Source organism: Helicoverpa armigera, chromosome 23, assembly GCF_030705265.1.
Source record: "Helicoverpa armigera isolate CAAS_96S chromosome 23, ASM3070526v1, whole genome shotgun sequence".
NCBI classification, from domain to species: Eukaryota; Metazoa; Arthropoda; class Insecta; order Lepidoptera; family Noctuidae; genus Helicoverpa; species Helicoverpa armigera.
Window position 1 is genome coordinate 4,259,592 of NC_087142.1, and position 26,624 is coordinate 4,286,215.

General features: G+C 35.4%; 3 protein-coding genes across 4 annotated transcripts in view; all 3 read right to left on the reverse strand.

Moving 5' to 3' along the window:
- The window catches only part of LOC110377229 (annexin B9), a 367,919-nt gene that overhangs the window by 81,390 nt on the left and 259,905 nt on the right, over nt 1–26,624 (reverse strand). The window lies entirely within an intron of this gene.
- The window catches only part of LOC110377212 (uncharacterized), a 90,944-nt gene that overhangs the window by 55,575 nt on the left and 8,745 nt on the right, over nt 1–26,624 (reverse strand). The gene's annotated exons all lie outside the window — the stretch shown is intronic.
- On the reverse strand, nt 4,292–8,877 carry LOC135118572 (uncharacterized). Its single transcript, XM_064040950.1, has 3 exons — nt 8,539–8,877; nt 7,217–8,117; nt 4,292–5,411 (listed from the first exon to the last, which is right to left on the reverse strand). The coding sequence occupies exons 1-2, from the start codon at nt 8,651–8,653 to the stop codon at nt 7,219–7,221; spliced, it is 1,014 nt and encodes a 337-aa protein (XP_063897020.1). The 5' UTR covers nt 8,654–8,877; the 3' UTR covers nt 4,292–5,411; nt 7,217–7,218.

Below are 26,624 nucleotides of genomic sequence, written 5' to 3' on the forward strand. Positions count from 1 at the left end.
CCTTGACTAAGTAGGCTTCTGTACCTAATATAGCATTACGTTTGACGAATACAGATGAGGCTTGCAAGATTCCTGTTTCACTTTTGTTACCCCGGCTAAAGCTGCGACCACAGAGTATGCATAGAAAGATGAAAGTCACAGAAATACTGTCTTAAATAAAATGTCGGTATATATTTGTTGAATTTATATTGCCAATATATTGCCATCTAACGTGGCAATGCTGCCAGTTTTTTGGGTACATTACCCAGTGACAGCGATGAGGAGCAATTTTTTGATGCACTGTATAAGTTGTATATATATATAAGTTTATTTTATTTTTATTTTTTTCAATTAATGTAAATATTTTGTGAATAAATGCCATTTATTAGTGTTAAGTAAAAAAGAGCACTTGGTCAATTGAAAATTTAACTGAGACAGTGTCTAGAATTATGGACGATCAGTTCTGAGACAGGACTTTGTTTACAAGCATTATTCACATCCATCACGCATCTAGAACCTTAAGTACATTGTGGTCTTAATTCAAAATCTTTTTGGTTGGTTCACAACAAGAATCTATGCAGATTCAAACCACTGCATCGTTGTGGTCGGGCCTTTACTACCAACCCTCAGTCAGCCTAAATAAGAATTTGGGCATCCCCCTTAGCATGTATATGGCGAGAAAGCCGAGATAACCCAAGACTTCTCTCTTTATGTTTTCAATTTCTACAGACGTATGTATTTGTTGTGGTAACGCTATGTTCTGTTATTTTACGATTATGGTGCTACTTTATTGCCTTTGGTAGACTGATGCAGAAGTGTAGGTCGGGATTCTTTGGAAACTTTATGCTAGTTATGGAACAAATTCCTTTGTTTTATTTTAAGAAGTTAAGTTGTTGCTTTGAATGAAATATTAGACGTACGTAGCGCATTGAGTAGTAAAGACTAGCGTACTAAGTTGTAGTGGTAATGTAAAAATCTCTTTATCTTTAACTTATTTTGTTTTAACTACAAATATAAGAGTCCAGAAAAAAATCAGATAAAGTTTAAGTTTATTAAAAGCACTTTAAATTGAAAACTACAAAACGCTAGGGCAGGAACACACATCACCTGTGTGTACTCACCAAACCCATTCAATCTAAATTTGTAAGATAAGCACTACCCCGTATGGTTTATTCATAGATTGTGTGTGTCATCCATTACGGCATGTACCTCCAACAGTTTCACATAATTACAATGAAACTGCCCAATAACGGGGCCCTTTAACCCTCTCAAGCACGCTTGATACAGGGTTTTATCAAAACGGTATCTCATTGAGGCAGGTCGTTTGGACCCGCGTCGGAAATTACGTCGTAACCCGACCCGACTTCAAGATCGCGATGTCGCCTCTAAGGACGAAAAATGGTCTGTCCGCATTTTAGGGTTAAGTTGTGTTCGCTGCAGTCTTTATTGGAGTCGCATTGTGTTAGCGATCCCGATTGCAATGTGAGAAAAAGCTGTGAAGATATGCAGAATTGTTATGTCTCTGTATAAGAGTTTTATTTAGCCTGTATTGTCCCTTAAAAATATTCATTTTGACGTAATCCCAAGTCACAAGTGACCTCTTGTTACGTACGATGTATCACTTAGTAAAATCATTACCCTAAGGGATGGACCTCAGGGCTGGACAGTAATCTATTTTGACACTTGTCAAGCCTTGTTTTGAAGTTCTACTTTGTTTGTTGGGTAGGTATAAGATTAATGTTGGGCAAAATATCTCTGTAGTTAAATTCAATAACATAAACGTAAACCCTCTTATTATAAAAACTGCCGCAAGTAGTGGTTTAAACCCGACTGAAGACGTCTTGGTTTGTTACGGTACTTACGATAGTCTTTACATCCTTATTACAAAACGTAGACTAAGAGAAGACTGTTTAGTACTTCGATTTGTCTATGGTTCAAATAATATCCACAGATTATAAGCAACAAATATTTAAATCATTCGTTCAATCGTTCCGAATTCTATGCGCCGTTCCTTTTTACATTATTTTGTTAAGTCTATTTTGATGAAAAATAAATAACTATGATAATAAAAAAAATATCTCTGCAGTTGAAAATATTACTTTTTATTATTTAAAGGTAATTTTATATTTCTAGTATCTTTTAACGATATACATGATCCAATTATTCTCTTTTAAACAACTATCGAGTTTGCGCGTATAACGGAACGTCAGCGCGCATATCCGAGTTATGTTTTGTTTTTAGGTTAGAAATAATTTGGATTGTTTTCATCCCGATTTAAATGATTAAATAAGACGTTGTGCATAGATGCACAGAGAACCTCTTCAAAATTAAGTGCACAATAACTTACCCACAGAATATCGTGTGCATTAAATTACCAAAAGAAAATGAAACATTTGAAACAACATAAAAGTAGAAAGTTATATTTTATTCCGATGTCTATTTATACAGTTCAATGCACTGATACATGTTGGACACTGTTCTTCATCACACAATCTTGTTCCCTTTCTCATCTAGGCATTTTTGTACATTTTAGCAAGCTTCCAGTCTTTTACAAACATTGCATATTACTGGCAGAGATACGGCGTGCAAAACGCCAAAATAGTCTTGAATCTGTAAATAAACAGTAGACTGTATGATAATCTGATATATTTTCGGAGTTTCATCAAAATCTATGTGGTAGTTTATGAGTGGAACATAAACAAACATCCATAATAATAACTTTTACAATTAATTAGGATGTTTTGGCAACCTACTTGCACTGTAAAGGCTACTTACTTTATGGCGAGCCCAGTTGAGCACCATAGGATCATCCTGGATTATCATCATGCATTCAATTGACTATTATTTCGAAAAACGTAAATCGATATTTATATCGAAAATTGTCGTCAGGTAATTTGAAGAGATTTTGTCGATGACGCATTCTGTTGGGTCTCCGGACACTCTCAATAGTATTCTAACACATCCAAGTATTCCAAATCACACATATTTATATCCACTTTCGTTTTTTTTTATCACAAAACAAATAACCTCAAAAGTAATTATTGTCGGAATTTGACGTTTGTCGACTAAGTACTGCAGTTAAACTAGGGGGCTCGATGGTTTATCTTTTGTACTACAGATAGTAATAGGACTTGCGATAAACTGCGTTTTGTAATAACGTTTTTTCAAGGTCGTACTTAAAGGTGGATTAAAGGTAGTACAAAAGCCGATACTTATTTGATACCGCGTTTTATAATAAGAGGGAAAGAGACTAAATCAACCTATAAGTAACCTTTATGTATTGAGTTGAATCACATTTTTCTAATATCATTGCAAATGCGAAAGTTTGTATGTGTGTATGGATGGATCTAAGGATGCTTGTTTACTCTTTCACACAAAAACAATCGAATGGGTTTTAATGAAACATGACTAACATATAGGCTACTTTTTACCCGGGTGTAGGAAGTTAGAGAAACGAGACAAAAGCTAGTATACAATATTGTTTTAATTGTGATGAGATCACAGTCATTAAAACCTTCTTGAAACTCTCCATCAAACAGTAATCACATCCCGGTTAGATCGTTAACACGGCAACATTAACCGACTCCAAGACTATCGGAAAGTTAGGGACGAACAAAGGAGGAAACTTTTTCGATCGAAATCAAAAGCTAAGGAAAAACTTCGCTTTTGTTAACTTTGGGCAAGTTGCACAATTGTAAGTCCTTGGGGTGTTAGTCAAAGCATCTTTTGAATGATAATTAAGGTAGCAATTTGGGCTGCGGGATTGTTCGACAAAGTTACCGCAGCCCTGGTACATAAAGGGTTCAACATTGAACATGATAGGTTTTAGTCAGTAAGAGTTTGACACTCCCTCATCGATTTCCCATAAAAAAAGTTATAATGTGTTATAATATAAGATCAAACGAACTTCTGGAAGTGAAGTTCGATCATTATTATATGAGTCGCTTCATTCGAAGATACAGTTTACCAGGTAGTCCCTTTGACCTACTAGGCATGATTCGCACGTTGAGAGTATCGATTTTTAATCGATTACCCACTTTTTTTTTTTTTTTTTTTTTTGTTTTCTCAATATAGTGGCGGTTGAATGTTCAAGTCATTCTTGTTTAGAGAATATAAATACAATACAATAAAAGTTTTATTCTAGGGTATGGGTGGGAGGGAAGCCTGTATCTTCGAATGAAGCGACTCATATAATAATGATCGAACTTCACTTCCAGAAGTTCGTTTGATCTTATATTATATGTCGTCGCTTCATTCTTCAGATACAGTTTACCAGGTAGATGTTCAGAGATATGTTAGTAAAACATAGATATACAGAAGAAAACTTTTATTTTATAACCAAAAAACATAATTTCAAACTTCTTATGATAAATCAATATACAACATTTTGATTAATTATTTAGCGTGAATCATTATATAAATATTTAATCAACAGCAAATACTGATCTTGCATATGTATCTAAATCGACCACTGGACGGTTATAAAACCTAGCGAATGTCAAAGACGAGCTAGACCAGCCAGCTGTCCTTCTTATGGTCTCAATGCAGACTCCTGCAGAGGCCGCTGCCGAGGTGGAGGCGTGACGAGTGCTATGAGCACTAAATATGGTGACGTCAATGCCGCTCTCTGCAAGAACCTGCTTTATCCACCTACTTATGGTCTGAGAAGAAACTTTTTTGAACGGTTTTTTATGGCTCAAAAATAGATTATCGTTATCATCTGATCGAGATACGGCTGTAACTGAAAGATAATCTTCAAGGGTTGTTGCTGGACATATGCATGGATTATCTAAAAAATAAGGCAGCCAAAGTACAGGTTGTTCTCGATTGGCTGCGGAGGTTTTTATAATGTCTGATATTAAAATCTTTATTCCAGTAGGAGTCTTATTGATGTTGGAAATTTTAATAACAGATAGTGTTTGTACTCTTTGTGAAGTACACAGAGCTAATAATATTGCTAACTTTTTTGTGAGTTGAGTTAAGTTTATTTCCTTATTCGGATACCAACTGGAAATATGGTCTAGTACCTTTTTGGGATCCCAAGTAGTAGCATATTTAGGACGGGATGGCTTTTGTTTGTACATGCCCTTTAAAAGTCGTTTGATACGCTCATCAGAACCTATGTTATTCCCGAGGAGTAAAGATAGGGCTGATCGGTGACTATTAAGGGCGCCGTAGGATGCGCCTTCATTAAATAAATTAACTAAGAATACTATAACTGATGATATGGGGGCTTCGAAACTATCAATTGAGGTTTTCTCACAGAAAGACCACCATAATTTATAAGTCGATGAATATTGTTTCATGGTATTGTGGGAAATAGATGCTAACATAAGATCCAGGGCTACCTCCGGTGTATTTAATCTTGTAAATGCTTCCCTGAGAGCAGCGCGGCCCCCAGGGAAAGGCTGCGATGAAGCCGGTGATGAGATCTGAAATTTGAACGTAAAATATCTTTTTTAGGTTCAAAAATTACAATATCTGAGATGATCATTCGTTTGAGCAAGGGGAACCATGCTTGGCCTGGCCAGTAGGGGAAAACTAGAATGCCAGTAGCATTATCGTTTATTATTTTTCGCAAACATTTTAGAATTAGTGCAAACGGTGGGAATGCATAGAAGAAGTAGGGATGCCAATTAACAGTGAAAGCGTCGACTGTGATTGCATCAGGATCTGGTTTCCAAGATATATATTGGCAGCATTTTGTGTTAGTGCGAGATGCGAAAAGATCAATTTCTGGTTCACCCAGAGTGTGAACTATCTTTTGGAAGGCCCAATTAGATAGTTCCCACTCTGTGTCTACGTTGATTTTACGTGATTCTGCATCAGCTTCCACGTTTTCACGCGTATTTATATAAGATGCAAGGAGGAAAATGTTTCGCTTCTCACACCACCGCCAAATATCTTTTGCCAACTGATGCAAATGAGGGAACCGAATACCGCCCATTCGGTTAATATAGCATAAAGCAGTTGTGTTGTCGACACGCAATAATATAGAGCAGTTACAATGTTTGCTAGCAAAACATTTTAAACTTAAGAAGACTGCCAATAATTCTAAGTGATTAATATGAAAAGATAATTCATCATCTTTCCACCCACCATTCACGCGTTTGCCATTACAAAATGCTCCCCAGCCAGTTCGGGAGGCATCTGTATATATTTCTAAGGAATAATTGTTATCATATCTTAAAACATTACATGTTGACATTATATTTTGTTCCCACCACAGTAAATCGGGTAAAACGATATCGGATAGTTTTATGCGAGCTTCGAAGTCTCCATGTTTTTGGAGTGCTAAAAATTTTTCTCGCTCGAGGGATTTGGTATACAACCAGCCGTATTTTACTGCTGGGCATGCTGCGGTCAGCACGCCAATGAATTGCGATAGTTCTCTGATGGAACATTGCGGTAGGGAACTAAATTTTTTAACTAATCTGATGATAGTAATTCGCTTAGCTGCTGGTAAGCTTAATGACATATCAATTGTGTTATAAATAAAGCCGAGAAATTTACAAATTTGTCGTGGTTCTAGATTGCTTTTTTCATAATTTATGACAAATCCGAGGCAATTCAACAACTCGATTGTTTTTGTAACATTTGATTGACACTCGGAATAGGTATCCCCTATACATAATATATCGTCTAAATATATTACAGACCTAAGACCCTTACTCCGCAAATAGTTTACCACTTCTTTCATTAGCTTAGTGAAAACTCTAGGGGCTGCAGATAAACCATAAGGCAGAGCGTTAAACTCAAAACAATTTCCTTCAAATATAAAGCGCAAATATTTACGATGTGTTATTGAAATAGGCAATAAAAAATAGGCTTCTTTTAAATCAATGTTTGCCAAAAAACCACCTTTTGGCACCAGTCTAGCTGCTGTTCTATGATCCTCCATTTTAAAGTGAGGAGAGGAAATGTAAGAGTTTAATTTTTTGAGGTTAAGGATGAACCTTTTGGTCCCATTGGGCTTAGGAGCTAGGAAAACACTAGATATAAAATCATTTTTAGATCTTAAACATGGTGATATAGCACCTAGTCTTAACAGGTCACTGATAGAACGTGATATTTCTATCTTATCATTATTTGTATGAAGGTTACGAGGGGTAGACACCTGGGTCACTGTTCTGCAGAAAGGTATGGAATAACCTTCTGATACCCACTTAAGTATTTCAGGATTTTTGGTAATTTGTAACCAGCAATTGTAAAAATACTGAATTCTACCAGCATGTACCTCTACTGCTGATCCGATGCACGTGGCTTCTTGGGTTGTGCAGGTGGCTTCTGATGTGTAGAGCTGCCTGGTTGGGTTCTCCGATTCGAGGGTGCCGTCGTCTTCCTTTGCCCTCCCCTCCCCCCCCTGTTCGGAGGGAAACGAGGAGGGCCCGTCCAGTTTCCCTGATAGCGTGGGCGCGACGGTTGGTATGGAGGTAACGTAGGCGGAGTCTTTGGTTGAGGGGTAGGCTTTTTTATTTGCAAGCCGTGCTTTTCAATAACTTTGGTAGCTTTTATTTTGTCCGAAAGCTTATTGCCAAAAAGCATTTCGTCACGGTCTACGTCTTGCATAATATTTAGGAAAGATTTGTCAAGACCTGGCGTAATAAACCGTTTTCTTGCTTCGGTTTCATGATGATGTAGATCACAAAGTAAACGGCAGCTGTCACTTAAGAATTTTACGGCTTGTAACCGATCTTTTCCATCATCTAAAAGCAGTTCTAGGCCTTTGTTAAGAGCAACTATACCTTGTCCTAGTTGCTGCTGTACCGATTCTACCCTTTTATCCCGAGATCGTGCGGCCTCGGTAACTGCGGCCGAGATTTCTGGATTTAGTTTCGGCGCCTGTAATAGGGTACAATTTTCAGGAATTGTGTACTCCTTAAGGAGCTTTTCCTTTGTTTCCTTGTTTATACCTTTTTTAAGGATAGGTAACCAAAGGCTCGACAATTTATCATGAATTTTTGGCCCTAACGTCGGTATATCTTCGATTGTTTCGCCTAGAGCGGATAAGATATCTGGGTCCAGGTCAGGTGCCTGCTCTTCACTACCCTCTCCTATATTGCTCCCTTCTGGGTTAGTTACTGATACATCAGGCGTAGCTTGTGGGTCTATAACGGTTTCGACCAAATTTTCGTTATCTGCAAGCAAATAACAATATGTTATTTTTAAGAGCAATATTTTATATAATGGAAAAATAAGTTTTAAGAATTGTCTTCGTGAGGATACTCGATCCACCTCCAGACACTACCATAAAACCTGAATAGGTAGGTATTTTAATGATTTAAACTTAGATATTAAAATATGTTTTTGATAACCCACGCGTTAACACGCGGTTAACTTCTAGGGTATTATATAATATCTTAAAATTCCCACGTGTTAACACACGGTTAACCTCTAGGGTGTAAATAAGGAAACTCCCACGTGTTAGCACACGGCTAACCTCTAGGGGTTGATTTGCCTTCGTGATGACACACGGTCAACCTCCAGGCGTGATTTTTGAATAATATTTTACGATCACTGATAAGCACTAATATATGATAACGAAGTTAGGTTACTAACCTGTTTTATCCGAGTCGTCTGACGAAGTATTTATAACTCTTCTACGCTTTGCTTTAAGTTTCTCGATTTTGCGTTTATAACGCTCAATCTTATCTTCACGCTTCCTTTTAGGCATACTAATCGTTATAATATACACGGAAAGAACAATTTTTGAACTAGTATTGTAAATACGTGCGTTCGCTGCCTCGCAGAAAAAAGGAATGACTTGAACATTCAACCGCCACTATATTGAGAAAACAAAAAAAAAAAAAGTGGGTAATCGATTAAAAATCGATACTCTCAACGTGCGAATCATGCCTAGTAGGTCAAAGGGACTACCTGGTAAACTGTATCTGAAGAATGAAGCGACGACATATAATAATAAGAAAGTTCTTACTAAAAAGTAGCCTTGCGTTCAGGACAATAATTTTGGCAAAAGCCAAGATATTGTTAAATGCACTGTTAGTCACATCCCAATGCAGTATGAAATAGTCTGGAGGCCTCTAAATTAAAACAACATCATGTCACAAAAAATATTGAAAAGGGAATGAATGAACTTAATAATAACTTTAGTCGGAAACAATAGATGAGTTATTGATGATGTTATAATGCTACACGTAAGTAATCCTATTGATTTTTCCATGCCGGTATTTTTAACACAAATGATAGGTCATCCATCTTTTTTAAGTGGCTTCATATGGTAGAGGCGTGTGTTTCAACGGCAACAATATTATTTTTGTTGGAAAACTGACCGATTTTCCTGTCACCATTATTATATCAGTAAAGGTTAGGTAATACATATTCCATTCTAATGAATGATTTTAATTATCCCAATACATTATTCGGATTTATATACTTCTTCTCTCCTAAATCCTAGTAACACTTTATTGCCACTACTATTTTTCAAACAATCCAACATTTCTTTGGTGGTTATTTTTCTCTAGAAACTGCCACATTCATTCTCAACTTCCTCATAACATTATTCTCATTATATCGTGACACCCGGTTTCTTCCTCATTAAACATCCCGTTCCCAATTAAACATAATCCTATAAACAATTCAGTAATCCCATTAAACAATTGATATCGTCATACCAACCCTTCAAATATGAATGTGTCATTTAGGCAGCGGTTACATCATGTGAATGTCAAAGGCTTAATGGCTTAGAAGGGTTATTAACGAGGTGTGTGACGTTCCAATATCATAATGACACCGCAAATAATAGTAAAGGGATCGGTGATATCATGTGTCATGTATCGGTGTTAAGTGGGAGTCGAAATATTGTTTAAATACATACTTAAATGAAGCGGTAGTTTTTGATAGCCATTTTTTCATAATTATATCAACTTACAGATTTCACTGAAAATTTTCGTAGCTTAAAACAGAAAATAAAAGAAAAGGTTAGTTAGTATTTAACCCTACAATGCATGATTTTTTTAAATGCTGTCAATTAAATATATGTGGTTTTATATAGTGTCTAGAGATAATAAAAAATAATAATAAAAATTAAATTTGATTAATTTTGAAGATATTTATTTTTTTCGTTCGGTTCCATATGTGGTACAGTATGCATTAACATTAATATTTGGCTCTTAATCAGGAACAATGAAAATAATCGTATATTTAGGACCATCATAACAATAGCTCCATTTATTGATCAAATTTATAAAAACAATTGTTGTCTTTGTCTAAACACAACTAAACACGACACTTTTCGCATAGTATATACATTTTCCCCTTGCAATGTAGATATTTACAGCGTTGTCTCTTCTCGCTCCATACAGGAAGATCATCAAGGTTGTCCAATCTGACATCTCGAGGGGGAAGGATTGCTGCATTTCTTTTCTTCTTCTCAATCATGTCTTCTATGGCAAAAGACGGTCTTCCTCGTTTTCTTTGTAATGATGGACCACACCACATACAAAGACTTAGCGATTTCCGCGATTTTTTGCGAATTGGTTCTTTCTTTTGTTCTCCCACCCCCTTGTGCAGTAGCCAGATATATATGGTGGCAATATCTAGAAAATGGTCAACCAAACGCAGATACCATTTTTAGTGTGCATATTTATTTTGTAGGTACTTCCCAAGTAAGGAGTCCAATAAATCTGCTCCCTCCACATGCTGATTATAGATTTGTACTATTTTAGGACAATCCACTTAAATTTTTTTTGCAATATCGGCTAACCCTTTCAATGGGTTGTTGACCTAAAAAGGACGAGGACAAAACAACAGGCTTATTATCATAAAACATCACTATGCCGACTTCCATGCCGTCTACATCAGCTGCCCATTCTTCTGAATAACTAAAACAGAACGAGAGCTGTTCTGTTTTAGTACTCTTCAAGTCTTTCAGGGATGGGATTTTCAAATCTTTGCCTAGTCGACCTTTGTTGACCGTTCCCAGTGACTGGATACCTTCTTTATCAACGGTATTATTATTTGACATCCGATTTCTGGTAACTGGTATGAATGAACTTCTGCTTGGCGTGATGACGTACTTGGCTCTGATATGCTGGCTTGAGGATTTGTTTCGGTGGAGGAGTTGTTTCTGGCGAAGGGAATAGTAAATATGGTGTGTAGTAAATAGAAGATAAGGGATCATACCTGGTAGGCTCCACATCATTTTCAGAGTCACTATCTGCAGTCATTTGGTCTAAGTTTTCTCTGATTTTCCAAATGTCATCATCACTTTCCGCACTCGAAAAGTGTAGACAGTCTTCGCCCCCTGAGGATATATCTAAATACTGCTCAATCAACTCATTAGATAGCACCTTCTTCGTCATTATCTGTACTAAAATCCAACCAAAATAACATATAAGAAGTGAACTAATGCATGATGTTCCATATCTGGAACGTTTAAATAAGTAGGTATATTAGTACATAAAACAGTAATAATTAAAAAAAATATCTTACCTTCATTTAGTATACACTATTTCCAATGTAAACTATTTTTTTTTCACTAAGAATTATTGTTAGAACTATTTTATTTAGATTTTTCAATTTACGTAAACCACGAATTCAAATCAATCGTTCAACTTCTGTACAAATCAATACCAATCGATACCTTACGCCATCAAGTGCATACATTTGTCATTAGAAAACCGATGCTAAGGGCTTAAAAAATATTCCTTCGGTCAATAAATGACGCTATGTATCTTTAAACAATCAGGAAATTTGTTTATTTTTCTGTACCAGATATGGAACAGTATGCGTTGTAGGGTTAAGAAAGGCTTAAAAAAGTTGCCACAAGTTTGACACTCAATATTTCTGTGCAATTTGTTAACGATTGTAGATTTGTACATAGATAGCCACTGCGCAATCGTTGCTTTTCCCACATAAAAATAGCCGCAGTATACAAACAAAGTGTGTCAACACCGAATATGTATTAACGACACAAAATTGACTGGTACAAGTAAGATTGGTACTCAAAGCCACTGGATAGCCGCAATTAACTGAATATTGGTCTGTAAACGACATTCACATTTATCTGTACGGTGCACGAATCAGAATGTGGTCGATGTATTCAATTGGTTAGCTATATTTAATATATTTGATGGTTTTCCAACTGATATTGCTATTGGAAACACGATTGGAATATAACTACGTGACGTTGCATTTTGTTTGTTGTAAAATGGTTAAATTAACATTTGTTTGCCGTGATATTTTATTTATTAAAATTTGGATTACAAAGCTGAGCGTTTGTTGTTTTTTAATGTTACTCGATTACATAAAATCTATATTTATTTTATTTTCTCTAGGCAATGAAGCTCGATCCAGGCTTTGATTTGCTAGTTAGTAGATATAAAGACATGATTAAGACACACTAAACAAATTCTCGGAAAATGATAACAGATTGATTACTTGATTGACTCTCCGATTGTAAATAAGTTGCTGTGTGTCATCTATTCAGTTTAATTGTTTCATAAATACTTAAACGATAGACTGCCGATATCGAATCTACTGCCGACTAACAAAACATTTTATAACACTCACACTGTGGGCAGTAAAACTGTATGTCGGGGCAATATGGCCTGCCTGGGCAATATAGTCGGGCTGGGCAATATAGTCGGGTCGGGCAATGTGGCGGAATGTCCCGCGCCATTGCATGCGTCACGCGCTGCAACTACATCTGATAAAGAGGCCATTAAGCTGGACTACTTTTATCGTGGTATTTTTTATTTCAACGATTAGGTACACCGCATTATGGACTAGTTTAATTTTAGTTCATTTTGTGACCGTATTTATAACGTATCTTTTTCTCAATAATGTTCACTATTTTATAATAATTTACGCAGGTCATATTTTCAGTGTATGTGAGCAAACTAGTAAGTACTTATATTTGAATTGAAAAGTATACTTCAACATGTAGGCACAATTTGTTATACCATGTAAAAGGTACGTTGATAGTTTATGGTCTAGGGGATTCTGACCCATATCCATAAGTCGCCGGTAATAGGGTCGATCCCATATAATTTGCACGGCCAGGTAAACAGTTAGATAAATATATAGTTTTTATTTCAGTTTCGCATCAGAAACTTCTAGCAAACAATCATCATGTTTGCTTTCAGAAATCACTGTAGATAATTAAATGTACGATTCAAAATGATGTGTCTTATGTAACAGAACACATGCAACTATTATGTTAATATGAGATCTTAACGTAACCAAATATTTAAAAACAAATAAACAAAACGGAATTTCCAGCTTTTAGATTTTGTTCTATAAAAACAAACAACAAGAACGACCAAAAACACCTGTACATTCTAATTTCACATTTAAATGTTACAAAATCTTTTGTATGTATACCAGGCTAACAGAAAATGTTTGTAGGTGCTCTCTAGTGTTTCCGTCAGTTCAAACGTCCAGTAAAGGGGGGACATTTTATTTGCAGTGCAGTGGTCGTCCTTTGACCGTGGTACTTTCAAATAGAGAACAATTTCAAGCTTGAGCGCTGACGGCACGACCTGTGCATATGTGATGCTACCCTGGTACCGATGCGACTCTGTCAATTAGATTAACGGACCTATTTGATTGAGTGGACTGATGTAGTTGTTCGAAAAGTTTGGGAAATTGGTGTGTGATATCAGCATTGAGAACTCTGTTTATATTACTGGACTTTTAAATAAATGGACACATTAAGCTGTGAAGCTACCTCTTATAAATGACTAAAAGGTCGAAATCTGACCATTACGTGCTTCCAAATATTAACATAATTTATAAATAAAACAATGTTCATAATTCCAAACATTCTTTTGTTTAAAACGTGCTATCTCTAGTTAGCTATGAGTTATCAAATTGCTGAAGTACTGGAGTTTCAAGAGAAATATCTAGATGGTATCATGAACGTAAAATGAATGGAGAAACTTGGCCTCTTGGTAATAATGAAAATTATACTTTACAGTTTTATATAGGAGCGCGAGACTTTCACAATTAATTCCGTGAAATTTTAATTTTTAGCGTGAAATATACGAAGAGTTTTTACTTAAGAAGATTGTTTATTTTTATATGGGGTTCAAGATAAAGAGGTGAGGTATATTTTTAAGGCTTTTAAGTTGGGTAGCCTAATAAGGTAAGTCTACAATGTCACAGAGTTCGCAAAATGTTGTTTATTTTTATCGGTCAAAGATGGAAAATCAAGCTAAGTTAGAGTTATGCTTTTTCAGGTAGATGTTCTAATTAAGGTATGTCTATGTTTATATTCATAGAACAACATACACACGACTATTTTTGGTGTTAAAAATGTCCCCAATAAATAAAAATATTACCGTTCCCCTGATATGCCACTCCTTCTTTCAGTGAATTACAGGATTATGTATCATCCGCGTCAAGACGTCAACAGCGGAAAATGGATTATGACATCAGTAACATACTGCTAAAAATCTGCCAGTGTGTCGCGACGCTATCGCTTGAGGCAGATATTAATATCTTGTATGGGTCATCTGCATAATGTGTTTTAAATTATGGGTGCATATTTTTGTTGTGGTTAGTTTGCTGATGTTTTGGGTCGATTTAGTGAAATTGAGTCTACCAATATAATCATCTGCCTAACCTTTTCTTAAGTGTAACCAGATTTAGCTGAATACAGTGCAGTGTTTTACATAGAGCGGCGGCTGTCTAAGTGACCCCCACAACCAAGATAATATCTATACAAAGTATTATAATAATAGGATTACCAAAACGGTAGGTTTAATTTTCAAAGTTTAAGCTAAGCAAGATATTTTTCTTTCTGATTTATTTTTTATGTTTTTTAGAAACTGAAAGAGCACAAATCTATAAATATCTTTTTATAATTATGCAAGTAATGTGTATCCTTTGTTGGAGTTCCTTTTGAATAAAATAAAATAAATACATATTAACAAGCTGTTGCCAGAGCGCAGATATACGTGAGAAACGATTGATTTTCTATTGTTATCTACTAACAGTTAATTGAAAGAAAAGCTTAACGAATTCCTAGTCCATTCCAATTCAGATATAAATAGAAGTGACCCAGACGAACGTACTCGTCGATGTGGTTCAAAAGTTTAAACTTCTACCGGACATGTTCAGTGTTCGGATTAGTTAGTGTTGTTAAAGGTTTAATTGTATGCGGTAGTTCACTTGGGGTTCAACCTGAATTTTGAAATAAGTTTATTTTTTGTTGTTGAATGAAGTTACTGAATATTTTCATTATGCTGTCAGTTAGTCACACAATCATCTATTATATTGTACTTAGCTGTAAGTTTTCCATACTCATAAATAAATAATTATATATAAGTCGATAAAATGAACGTTTATTTTACAAAGAGTTATAAATACTTATATCTAAGCTACACACCTAGGTATTTTTGTTTTCATGTAAAAAGAAGTTTAGGGACTTACTTTTTTCTATTATCGTTGTTTAACGAACCCGACCCCAACATAGTTCGGAAAAAGGCTCGGAGGATGATGATGTTTAACGACTAGAAATTAGATATAATTTTTATGGAGTTAAAGTCAAGTCTCAATCTGAAATTGCAAATTGTCGAATTGTTAGGCTACAGAAATATTTCTTTTATGCTTACGTTCGTATGAATAACTTCTACCGGACATGTTCGTTCAGTATTCGGATTAGTTAGTGTAGTTAAAGGTTTAATTGTATGCGGCAGTTCACTTGGGATGGGTTCAACTTGAAGTTTGGCTCTATTTATAATTTTATTCGTGTTAGTTTTAAGTTGGTTGTTCAAGGATGTTACTGGATATTTGCTTTTCTGGTTGTTTGCTTTGTTGGGTATTGAAAACACAAATTACAGACCTATACATGATTATAACATATTGAAGTTTAACTAATTATAATATTATAGGAACTTTTTTGAAGTCGTTTAAAAAGTTTTTTTTTTCGAATAATTTCAGTAAAGATTCGTGGTACGATTTTCTTGAAAATTATGCCCATTCATACTATCAGTTTCCACGATAAATATTTTCCATTTCAAACGCGTTGTGATTCCGATAAAGTCTATGGCGTATCATGATATTTATTCGCGAGCTTAGATATAAAAATGGTAGAAAAATGAGAGGTCCCTTGGGATGGTGAAATCTATGGTTTCCATTATATGCGATTTACCCTCTCTTTATCAATCCTTGTGCTTCCGTGCAATCTTATCAAGATGGATCATTGAGATTAATACTTGGATAAATGTTATAGGTATTCTTATCAAACTTGTTCAGTTTGGTGAAAGTTTAACTTATATGATACTTATCACAGTTTCAATGTTATTTTCTTATTTCAACAATTGCAAGTTTGATATTATTTGCCATGAAAACTTACATATAAAAATTATTTGACACTAATTTATGTCAGAAAAAAACTGATACATAATTATGTTATTAGTATTAAAACACGGTTACATTAATAAAGTCTAGCCAAAACAAAAGGGACCTGCTCTATTTAATGAATAATGATAATTACGCTATTATGTCCAAACATTAATTATTAAGAGTTAATTTGAGTAGGGCTGAGCCGCATTAAACATGATCCGTCAGGTATATAGGTCAGAAAGATAGGCAACCTATTAGTGTGAGAGCTTTTGAGTTCATATCCAGATATATTATATTGGCAGGTAAATGTGGAATATTCTGACGCACGATTCAATGTTTGTAGCGAGTAGAAAAGGATTGAAGAATTAATTAATTGATTTTAAAGCTCTTTTTTAGCGTTCATTTTCAAGTTTTTGACACATTTACAACGTTTTCTATAACTTATTTTCCTTTCACCATTTTTTTTTCAGTCCTTTTTACCATTTATTTTATATAGGTAACAAACATATAGATACGTAGAAAATTGTCAGAATTGTCAACCAGCAACATACCATAGGTATATATTCTTACCAATATTATAAATGTGAAAGTCCTAGACAAGAATGTCTGTTTGTGAAGCTTTCATGCCAAAACTACTAGACCGAATTGTATGAAAGGTACACAGATAGTCATCACAGATGATCACAGTCTGTAGCCTAAGAAAGGACAAGGGCTACTTTTTATCCGGGTGCGGGAATACGGGGAACATCTTGAAGTATTACTATGAACTTGTTTTATGTAAAATGCCCTAAGTATTTAAATTATTCACTTATTTAATGCATTTACCACACGACATCACCTCTGCACACAAGTTTAGCTATGCAATCTCCAAGCGTTTGGCTTTGAGTACCTCAGTCAGGTGCACTTGAATGCGCGATTGTAGTTGGCAGCTAGCACTGCACTCAGTACATCCAATTTACTGCAAAGTGCATGCTGCATTTGTGTACGTTTATATCTTAGATCATTTAACTGATCGGAACCGTCATACCGTAGGTACCGATCAGTGCAGGTATAATATTCTAAAGAAACAGGTAAACAGGTAACCTGTTTCTTTATAAGTGAGTCAATAGGATTGTATTCAAATATTATACCTGAACTGATCGGTACCTACCCGTACAGGTTTGTCTGTACCGGCAACCTGTTTCTTTATGTAAGCACCCATACGCATACGACTTTTACAATTGACTAGCATAAACTTGACGCACACATGTACAGACGCCAGCATAAGTATGAAGATACTAAGTAGGTTTAATTTGCTTTTCTGTACCTAATAGATTTTCAAATTTATCTCTAATGTATGAGATTCAATGTTGATTGAGAAAATTTTACAGATTGGAATAGCTTGACGTGTATGACCAGTTTTCTCAGACCTTTGGAAGAGGCGAAGGCTCGACAATTATGGCGTTTCCTGTCGGTTCAATGTTCCCAGGTTTATATCAAATAGCGAAGATACGGGACCATTTGGAACTATTTGTAAACATTCTGCGCGTGTTATACAGCTAGAATCCTTGGCGTTAGAATTCGTATTTTATTTTTGTAAGGAGCGGTTTAGTTCTTTATTAGCGTCGAGGGAGCTATGGAATATGGAAGATGCTTTCAGGATAGTTTTATTCCAACACGGTGTTTGTTCTACTTATGTATTTATACTAGCCGTTCTCCGTGGCTGTATCTACGTCTATGTCCCTTCTCATTCTCTAAGCTATCGATGTTCTAAATTTCATTTAAATCGGTTCAGTAGTTTCGGCGTGAAAGCCGAATGCAGACTTTTACATATATGGTATTTATTTATTTACAAATTTTTGTACACACACATAATAAAGAAAGATGACAGGAAAGAAAGAATTTACAAAGGTAATGCTTATTTCTAAAGAAATCTCTTCCAGTATACCTGCGAAAGGAACAAGAGAATAAAAGAGATGGTGTTAGTTAGGATATACTTTAAAAGTATTGTGTAAAATCCAAATAAATATAATTAATTCTATATTTATTTTTCAATTTTCATGCTTGATTTGCTGATCAAAAACTTTTAATAATCTTTGACTTTGGGCGTTTAAACAAAAATAACTGGACAAAATGGCTACACTTCAGCTTGGACATAAAATGTGTTAATAAGACAGTGAGATAGCTGGTTTGGCTCACGGCTTGTGCAGTGAGTGGCCAAATTTTTGTCCGTCCCAGTTCAGTATAGTGAGGAAAAGACTTTGGCTTGCTTTCAACTGTAAAAAGGTATACGATATACCGGTTGTCAAGTATTACAAAACCTAATATAGATTTTAGAGTAAAAGTTTTATGAAGCTGTTATTCAAGCTAAGAAAATTCTAGTTTATTTTAAGGTACATAAAGAATTCTAGACTGTTTTTACAGAAAGCTTTGTCAGAACTGTACCTGTCATCTTTACTTTGCCTTTCATAAAACAAATATTAATGTTGGGTACGAACTGTTTTTTGTATAACGTATTAACAGAACTAATATAATTTACTTATGTTAAATCTATATTGAAGTTGTAATACGAGACACAAATACGATGCCATGCTGGTACTTGTCTCACTACACTACACATGTTGGACCAAATGCTGAATAATATTACGTATTTAAGCTTGTGGGAATTAAACTCCCCTTCATAGAATTACCTTCCCAGAATATGCGACTATTGTAGCACCTTCCCTTGTTATGCATTTGAATGAACCCCTCTATATGTGACGGTATTTCACCTGACACTTCAGGACAATTGGTCGAGGTAATAACATTACTGGCTAAAGGTAGAGTCATCCCTTTACTGCTAGTGAAACTGTAATGTAGATCAAACCTATTCAATAGAAGAATATACGAAGCTTAAAATCATTTATTCAAATTTTGCCACAGAACAATATTTTTTGAACTTAAATATTTACAAAAATAATCCTTCAAAACCCCAAAACGCTCTTCAAAATCTTCAATTTGCCTATGTATGTTTGCAGGGAAGAAGAAGTGTAAGAAGAAGTAAGGAGTAAAGTGACTTTGAAGAAAATGCTAAGTGTTCCCAGGACCCGGTTAAGATGGAAACCACTGTCTATCTAATTTTTCGTCAAACTGGCCTACATTCTCAATCGCTCAGACATACGCAACCCTTGGGTGGTTTTCCTACATCCTTGACACACAACAACACCCACACAGTTTATAACTCTTCTTAATTAAGAGACCGACGAGTACATGATGTGTAAATTCAACATTACACAACAGAATATACTTGTCATATGAATTACATAGCCCAAGGGTCTGTGGTCACGTCGCATCAAACAGTCCCTCTGACTCCAGTTGTGTCTATTTCTGCCTAACCTTGCTAATTTAAAAAGGTCGTATGTCTGAACTCTCTTTTGATATCTAACTTTATTTTAGTGGGAAACCGGGTCGCCATCTAATTTGAGTGGCCCAGACTTACTCTGGCAAGGTGATACTCGTACATTTTTGTTTTCATACTTATTGCATTAGCAAATGGAGTTTTAGCTTAATTTGCGTTCGCTGGGAAACGCTTTGGTACGCTTGTAATTAGGTTTATATGTTTAGCTTAATGTAAAGTTAGTTAATGAACTGGTTAATGTAAATGGCTTTGTTTGTTTTGTGTTTGAATTCAGATTGATTAACATCTCACAATTCTACATTTCGTAAGGTCAAGGAAACATTTCAACAGCCTCCCAAGGCTCACAAAATTCAACAATAAAATATTCATAGTGCTGTCAAAACACGGCTTTATGGCCACCGCTATGAATAACTAAGGAGATCCATGGGGACCTATAACGTATAATTTATTAGGACGTCAACTCAGGTAATTGAAAGGCCGTAGATACACTGGCGGAGATGCCAACTGCTCTTATGGTGGGTCTACAATTCAGACTTTAAGTTTGTACAAATATATGTAGGTACGAATTTTGAGTCTGAGTTAAAATCTAAAGGGGAAAAGAAGGGTAAAAATCTGAACTCTGAGTGAAATTATGTTGACAAGATGTTTTTGCAGACTTTTCATTGGCTCAGACTTTTTTATGGACCGATATGTTGTGTAGACAAAATTCTATGAAAGTTTGTGTGGAGTTGGCATCGTGTAGACCCACCATTATGTTTATTTTGCCTTCTGTTTTACAGCTGTCGTTAAATATTCATGCGTTAGTGTAGACCGGTCCTATTCTCTAATGTTGTACTTACCCTTTGTGCAGGGATTTGCTTAAACAAAGCACAATGCAAGAGGAAATGTAGGTCTGTATGCTAATGTGTAATGGGATTGTTTTCTTGCAAAAGATGCATGTACAAAGGAATTTGTACTTCTTATTATTTGGTACATTTATTATGACGCTGGATGCAGGTCGCCTCCAACAGGTATCTGTGGAGATCTAAGGGGGAGGCCTATGTTCAACAGTGAACGTCCTATAGCTGAGATGCTGATGATGATGAATATCTGTGCACCTTTACTCGGTTCTGTAGTAAAGGCGTCTCACATAGACAGAGGAGTATTTACAACAGTAAATATAGGTACCACGCTAGAACTACATCTAAGACACGTTATAGAGATATTGACCTAATTCCTAGCGGAGGATGATGATTAATTAATATCTCTGCCGCTAATTAGTTATTACATGGTTATGATACTGTAGTCGAGGGAATTAAAGTACCAGGTGCCTAGAATGTAGAAGATACCTATTAATAAAATAAACATGACAGGGTACTGATAGTAAGATCATGTAAGTACGTTCGTTTCTTAGTGGTTAAGAACGTATTAAAATAAAATATTTTCGGCCGAAGTGATACTGATTTATGTGACCTATATATAACTCTTTATCTAACTACGATAACAAAAGTTCTATTTATGTATTAGAATTAAAATATCAAATCCTTCAAACCCCATTTGACTCGCTAGCAAGTACCAGGGCAACAGGAACGCAAGGCGATACATGTAACACATATGTATAAACAGACGGGAGCAGATAGCAGCTCGTAAATATCGGTCAGCTAGATGTGCAGTGACGTGGAAACCGCCAAGACTTTAACTTTCAACGTTTGCACTATGCTGCTAAGTTCTAGCCAGTCACACGAATGTTCTAGAAGAAAAGTTTGTTTTGTAGGCTTTGCAGTAGAAAATTAACTTTAAAATTTTATTTCTTCAGGAAAAAATAGTAGATTATTTAATTGTGTAATAACTGCTAGTTTATGTACACAGGAGCTCTTAAAAACCTCATCCATTGGCTACCTATTATATTTGTTGTAATGTAACCCTTACAGTGGTTAAAATATTGATTGTTATTTTAATATAAGTATGTTACTTATATAAGTATATTATGTATATAAGTACATTATTTTCTCTACTACCACCAGCTCGGTCGCGGGAGAGCTAATATAATATGACATTGAATTACAAACTTAGAATGTGAAACCTCTACGAATGATTAGGTACTCTGACGGGCGCATTATTGAAATTGCTTTGAGGTTGTCTTCGAGTAACGATATATTATTATTGATCATAATATGTCCAAAGTCCATCCCAGTAACTAATGTGTTACCGCGACTTGATCTATATCGAACTTTTATGACAAGAAACTACGTGATAAACTTATCGATTTGGGTCAAGTATTCTGTTGAAGATACATGTTTCTGAAACTGTGGAACTGATTCTTCTTTTTTGACCGACATGATGGTAGATACAAGATTATGTTAGGAGAAAACATGCTGCGCTAACCCCAAATACAATTAGGATAAGGGCAAGAGGATGATGATGATGATAATTTGAAAAAGATTTAAAAAGTAGTAAAAAAAGATGTTCCTACCTATATATGTTTGAGCGCGATTATTTCATGTTTGGGTGAACTGATTGTGATGTGGTTTCATCATGGTATTTGTCGGACATGGGAGAATATTTTAGGTATGCTATTGAAGTCGGTTTTACTAATACTAAAATATTTACTTTGGTTTAGGTAGGTATCTGTTGACAACGTTGTCGATGCCACAGAAATAGCTATATAGGATGTTTAAAAGGTCAGTAATATAATAATACACAACCTATCACATCACTTATAATAGAATTTCTAAAAACAGACGTTCTAAGCGAATCCGTCCATTAGATATGGCAACATTTGATCTATCGTAGAAGTGCATTCAACTAATGCCTTATAGCCACGGAGGAAGGAAAGATGAGCGGAGATGCCTTAATGCTGGTAGGTCAGGCACTTTCTTTTAGGTCTAATATATACGGTGGGCATGACCTAAACAATCACTAGCGAATGAACTGACGAGGTTTTTGTGTTCTTTGAGACATCTGTCAACGATTTTTGGTGTTAGAAAAAATAGTTGGCTTCAGTGAGAATATATAAGGGTGAAGTCGCATTTTGGTGAGCTACATTCTTAGGAGATTTTCTGTTATGGCACCTCCGCTAGTCATTTTATTCTCTATGCTCGCAGCAAAGTGCACGCACACACACAAACACAAACTGTGCACACACAGACAACGACATATTGTACGCTCTAAGATATTTCTAGAAGCTTGAAGTTTCATAATTTATGATCATATCTTTGATATTAGGGAGCTGACTGCTGACATGAATATTGTAAATTGTTCGAAAATATATTCTGGCAGTTTAATAGGACCACATTTATGCACATGTTAGATATTTCAGCTTTTTTTAAATTAAAATAGGAATATTTATAAAATATAAATTGTTAGGGTCAATCCCCACTGAAAGAGCAGCGGCCGTAAATGCAAGTGATTGAGCGCGAGTGCGACGGGCCGCGCGGCGCCGCGCTGGGCCGCGCCGCGCCGCGCTCTTACATTTTCCGTGCTCTTACGGCCGCTGCCGGCCGCTGCTCTTTCAGTGGGAATTGACCCTAAAACTACGTCCTCAGTCTCTCTATTCGAAAATATATTTTATAGCTTGTAAAATTTGGATTATTCACAAGCCAAATAAAAATAATTTGATTTATACAATCACACTAATGGGCTATATTAATGAAAAGGTGGAGAACATAATTATATCTTCACTAGCTGGTGCCCGCGACTTCGTCTGCGCAGGTTTAGTATTTCGAACAATATGTTTACAAATTGTAGCCTATGTGTTATTCTGATGTATAAGCTATATTATTGTAAAGTTTCATTAAAATCCATTCAGTAGTTTTTGCGTGAAAGAGTAACAAACATCCATACATACAAACTTTCGCGTTTATAATATTAAGTAGGATAAGAATTCGAAGACTTATTTAATAATAAAATATCTGCTTTTTAACACAACTTCATCATATTTTCTAATATTTTACGTTTCTCTCCCCTTTGACGGGGTGCGCAGAAATAACCTTAATCTTGTGCTTAAGTAACCAGAAACATGTGAACGCATGGTTTACCTATATAATAGTTACCTGGTAACCATGGCAACCTAATCCCCTTGACACCGTTTTATGCGGGAATTCCCTATTTTGTTAAAACTAAATAATACATTGCGGCCAACATCAAATCACAATGTTTTATTTTAATGTAAATATAGATTAAGTTTATTTTAAAATGTAATGTACAGATTTTGAGGTAAATAAAAGATTTATAATCTTTATTTAGGTACATCTTTTTTATGAAGCCAATCTTTTATATTCATTTTTTTGTTTTGTCCTGTCCTGACAATAAGAGAGGCCTAAATTGAACAATGGTCTTTATTATGTACCTATACTCAATTCTTTTTTGCATTTTCAATATACTTACATGCAAATGAATATTTAAACTTAAAAAAACACCTAAAAAAAAACATTAATTCCTATCAACACCAAACAAAAATGCCGCTATAAAAATAAAAGTTTCCCCTTCAAGTTGGGGACTGGCTGAACATAAACTGGGATCTAGGTACTTGAAAGCCTTTAAACAATGGCTGAATGGCTAACAGTGGCCCATGTACAACGTGCATGGAGTGCTAATTACCTTAGAGGAAGTTAAGTGCACCTACTGATGGAGCAATGGGTGGAAAAGTTTGTCTACCGCGCATCACGTTGCTCAGATTCATTTAGAAAAAGTTTTTGTACTGAAAATGGGGTTACTTTTAGCCTGGGTTTAATTGATCAAGCTTTGTTAATGGTAGGTTGAGTGTATGTATTTGTAAAATTACCTGAGTTTTATGAATCAAAATACATAATATCTATGTTTAATTGCTAATGATAATTACCGATTGTCAATAATGGGGTCATTTTGAGATCATTATTTCTCATGAAATCTGTCTTAATAAGTTGTGTTATGAATGCAATAGTAGTGGTATTTCTAAACAGCAAAAGTCTGCTTTTATTCTTAACGAACTGCTCCACTGCTAATAGGAAAAATCCCTTTTGCCACAACCACAAAGCTACTTGGTCCAATTATCCATACAAATCCTACAAAAGAAATAACGGCAAAGCATAATTTACCGTAAATAATGCCGCGAACGTTATGATTTATCGCATTTACTTAGAAACAGCACATTGTTGCTACAAGAACAAAATCTGTTATTAAATCATAATTCATAATAGTTTTTCTCCGTATTTTGCGCTGCCCCGTTTTGCATAGCGGCCATTAGTCGTGTTTAGACCACAGATTATCAAAATTATTTTTACACGATATTGTTTTTCATTGTTAAATAAAGAACCTGCCTAAATAATTTTATAATAAAGAATGTGACACTATTCTCGTTCCTAATTCAAAATTCTTGATAAAAATAATCTGTGGCTATTAGAAACTTTTTGGTCAGAAATAAAATGTGTTTAGGCCATAAATCTTAGATATCTTTTTACTTTATATGTTTTTGTAGAAATATTTAAAAATGATAACGACAGAAAACGTTACCGTTTTATGTTCTCCATTAAGTAGAACATTTTCATGATATCTACGTCGGAAACGAGCATTAGATGTGTTAAATATTCCGATTGGGTCTCATTGATGGCGGCCATAAAATATTGCTCCTCATAAAGAGAGATCATTCACACTGTTTGTAACGTTTTATTACTACCAGTTTTTATCTTGGCCATTCTCTAAGGGATTAAATAAAAGGAAGATAGAGGAATATTTTTATTAAGTAAGACTGCACAGCCCGAGCTCGGTTGTGAAGTTATCCTCTTGTGACCCGGAGGTAGTCATTATACTGCAGTTTTCACAAATGTATGTGCGCAATAAATTAACTTGTGTTAGCTGCCAGTAGTTACAAAGAGGGCAGCAGAGACGAGCGACCATAGACACCTCGCCATTCAGCCGTGCATCTATGCTTGGAAGATTCTTTTTTCGAACGTCATTGTGACAAGACATGTTATAGTTTGACAGAATGCGATTTTGCCGCGTTCTTGACTAACCTTAGTTGATTTTCATGTTAAAACTATTTCTTGTAATTTCCTCGTTAAACAAACCTGCTTCTGGTTTTTAAGATCAGAAGTGGGATAGTCTCACTCCCACTATAAAGTTTTTTTTTAGATTCATTGGCACTTTTACTAAGTACGACGCGGTGTAAGGATATCCGCCATTACCGAAGTTTTTGCCGTTCTATTTTATTTTGTAATGGATTGCAGTGCGTTGCAATCTACGCAACGATAGATTCAAAATGCTATGCAGGCAGCTCGAGAATTGCTCGAGCTTAGTACACTGATGCTGCTCTCGTGTGTTTTGGGTGGAATTAGTTTCTGCCTATGTATTGCTGTGGTATCCGTGAACAACATGCCTTGCTCCCACTATGCTCCAGATGTTATGGGAAGAATTCTGTAATGTACCTACCTGTATGTGAATGGTGAGATCAATCCGATTTTATTTAGCCTTTATGTAACATGTCTTGTAATCCATCTTGGTGGTTTATTGGTTAAAGACATACTGAATGTGTATGAGAACTTGAGTTAGATAACTAACAGGCTTACTATGTAAATGAGCCCAATAATATTTATTTCTAATCTTTCTGTTCATGAGAGTTTCAACAAGGACCTACACAGAAATATAAGTTTACTGCTTTTGTGATATAAATGCACACTGATTTGATATTGACTTACTCAAATTGTTTTCATTGAAATGGAATAGTTAAAATTGTGCATCAGGCTCTAGATTTTTGGTGCCATTTTACAATTTACAAATTGAAAGTCTGTTTTCAGACCTTAGTTTTTATTTTCTTTTACTGATTATGTAATTCGGTTCTGTAACATGACCATGCCTGAGAGTCTGTTAATTGAACGTTTGGTTGCCTTAGCCAGATGCTTGCTTGCTTGTCTTTTGACTACAGGTATTGACGATAAGCCTAAGCTGTGTGAGGTGATGGTGTAAGCGCTCCAGGTGCTGTGTCGTTTGACATAGTAAGAGTGCT